Here is a 1,160-nt window from a genome sequence, read left to right on the forward strand (position 1 = left end):
CACACACACACGCACGCGCACGCACACCCACCACACACACACGCACACGCGCACGCACACCCACACGCACACACACACACACCCACACACCCATAGCTGATTGGTGCTACGCAGTGAGGCAGCCAGCATTAAAATATCAGTCCTCGTTATCAAAAAGAGCCGACAACACTAGTTACCATATACAACCCCCACCCCCCACCCCCACCCCACCCCCAACCCCGTGTTCCTATCATGTTTTATATATGAGATTGCATTCACACGCGCACACACGCGTGATGCCATACAAAATCATAATAACCTTAGCAGTACGGACACGACATGCGGATTTAATAACGTTACCAAAATTGAGGCGCAAATATTATAATAGACGCAGCAGACTCACCACAAATTCTTCGTACGTCGACGGTTTCCATGACAACAGGCGGCTGATTATTCGGGCGGGAAAGAGTCTAGCGATGTCAGGCATCACCGGTACGATGGCGCGCTCTAGAAACAAGAGGCAGAGTTTTTAGTTAACATCTGCTCACGTCGCAATCGTGTGCAATTCGAATGCGCAATGCGCTAAACAATGCGCTAAAATACATTCGATTCAACGCCAACGAAATATATACCCTAACTAATAATACCCTAACGAAAATAATACCCTAACAAATCGCGTTGAGCAATTATCCTTATTATTATTATTATTATTATTATTATTATTATTATTTATAGCCTTATTATTATTATTATTATTATTATTATTATTTATAGCCTTATTATTTTGTAATCCACCTGTGCACCTCTCTCACGCGCAGTGGGAGAAGGAGATGACGAGAAAAACCCAGAAAGAAAAAAAAACAGCCGCGAAGATGATGACACACTACTCTCCTACGGCGCTCACCGAATCCCGCCATCTGTCGCTGCAGTGCTAGTCTGGCTTCGACTCGTTTGCGCAGCGCCCTGATCGTCTGCGCGATGTGGCTGGAGCTGACCGCCGCGCTCGGCTTGCCCGACGACGAAGACGCGGCGCCAGTCTCGAGAAACTGCAGGCCGGCGAGTCGCTGCGCCCACGCGTAGGGGCGGCCGATGTCCTCCACGTACGACGCAAACTCCTTCATGCTGTGAGAGAGAGAGAGAGAGAGAGAGGTGAGAGAGAGAGAGAGAGAGAGGGAGAGAGA

The 1,160-nt window shown here is 48.6% G+C and overlaps 1 protein-coding gene across 1 annotated transcript; it reads right to left on the minus strand.

Annotated features, from left to right (window-relative positions):
• Positions 1 to 332: 332 nt before the first annotated feature.
• Positions 333 to 1,100, minus strand: LOC106819989 (THO complex subunit 5 homolog). Its single transcript, XM_014824553.1, has 2 exons — positions 884 to 1,100; positions 333 to 486 (listed from the first exon to the last, which is right to left on the minus strand). Exons 1-2 carry the CDS (start codon positions 1,098 to 1,100, stop codon positions 359 to 361), a joined length of 345 nt encoding a protein of 114 aa, XP_014680039.1. The 3' UTR covers positions 333 to 358.
• Positions 1,101 to 1,160: the final 60 nt, after the last annotated feature.

This window comes from Priapulus caudatus, unplaced genomic scaffold (genome assembly GCF_000485595.1).
Source record: "Priapulus caudatus unplaced genomic scaffold, Priapulus_caudatus-5.0.1 Scaffold5506, whole genome shotgun sequence".
NCBI classification, from domain to species: domain Eukaryota; kingdom Metazoa; phylum Priapulida; class Priapulimorpha; order Priapulimorphida; family Priapulidae; genus Priapulus; species Priapulus caudatus.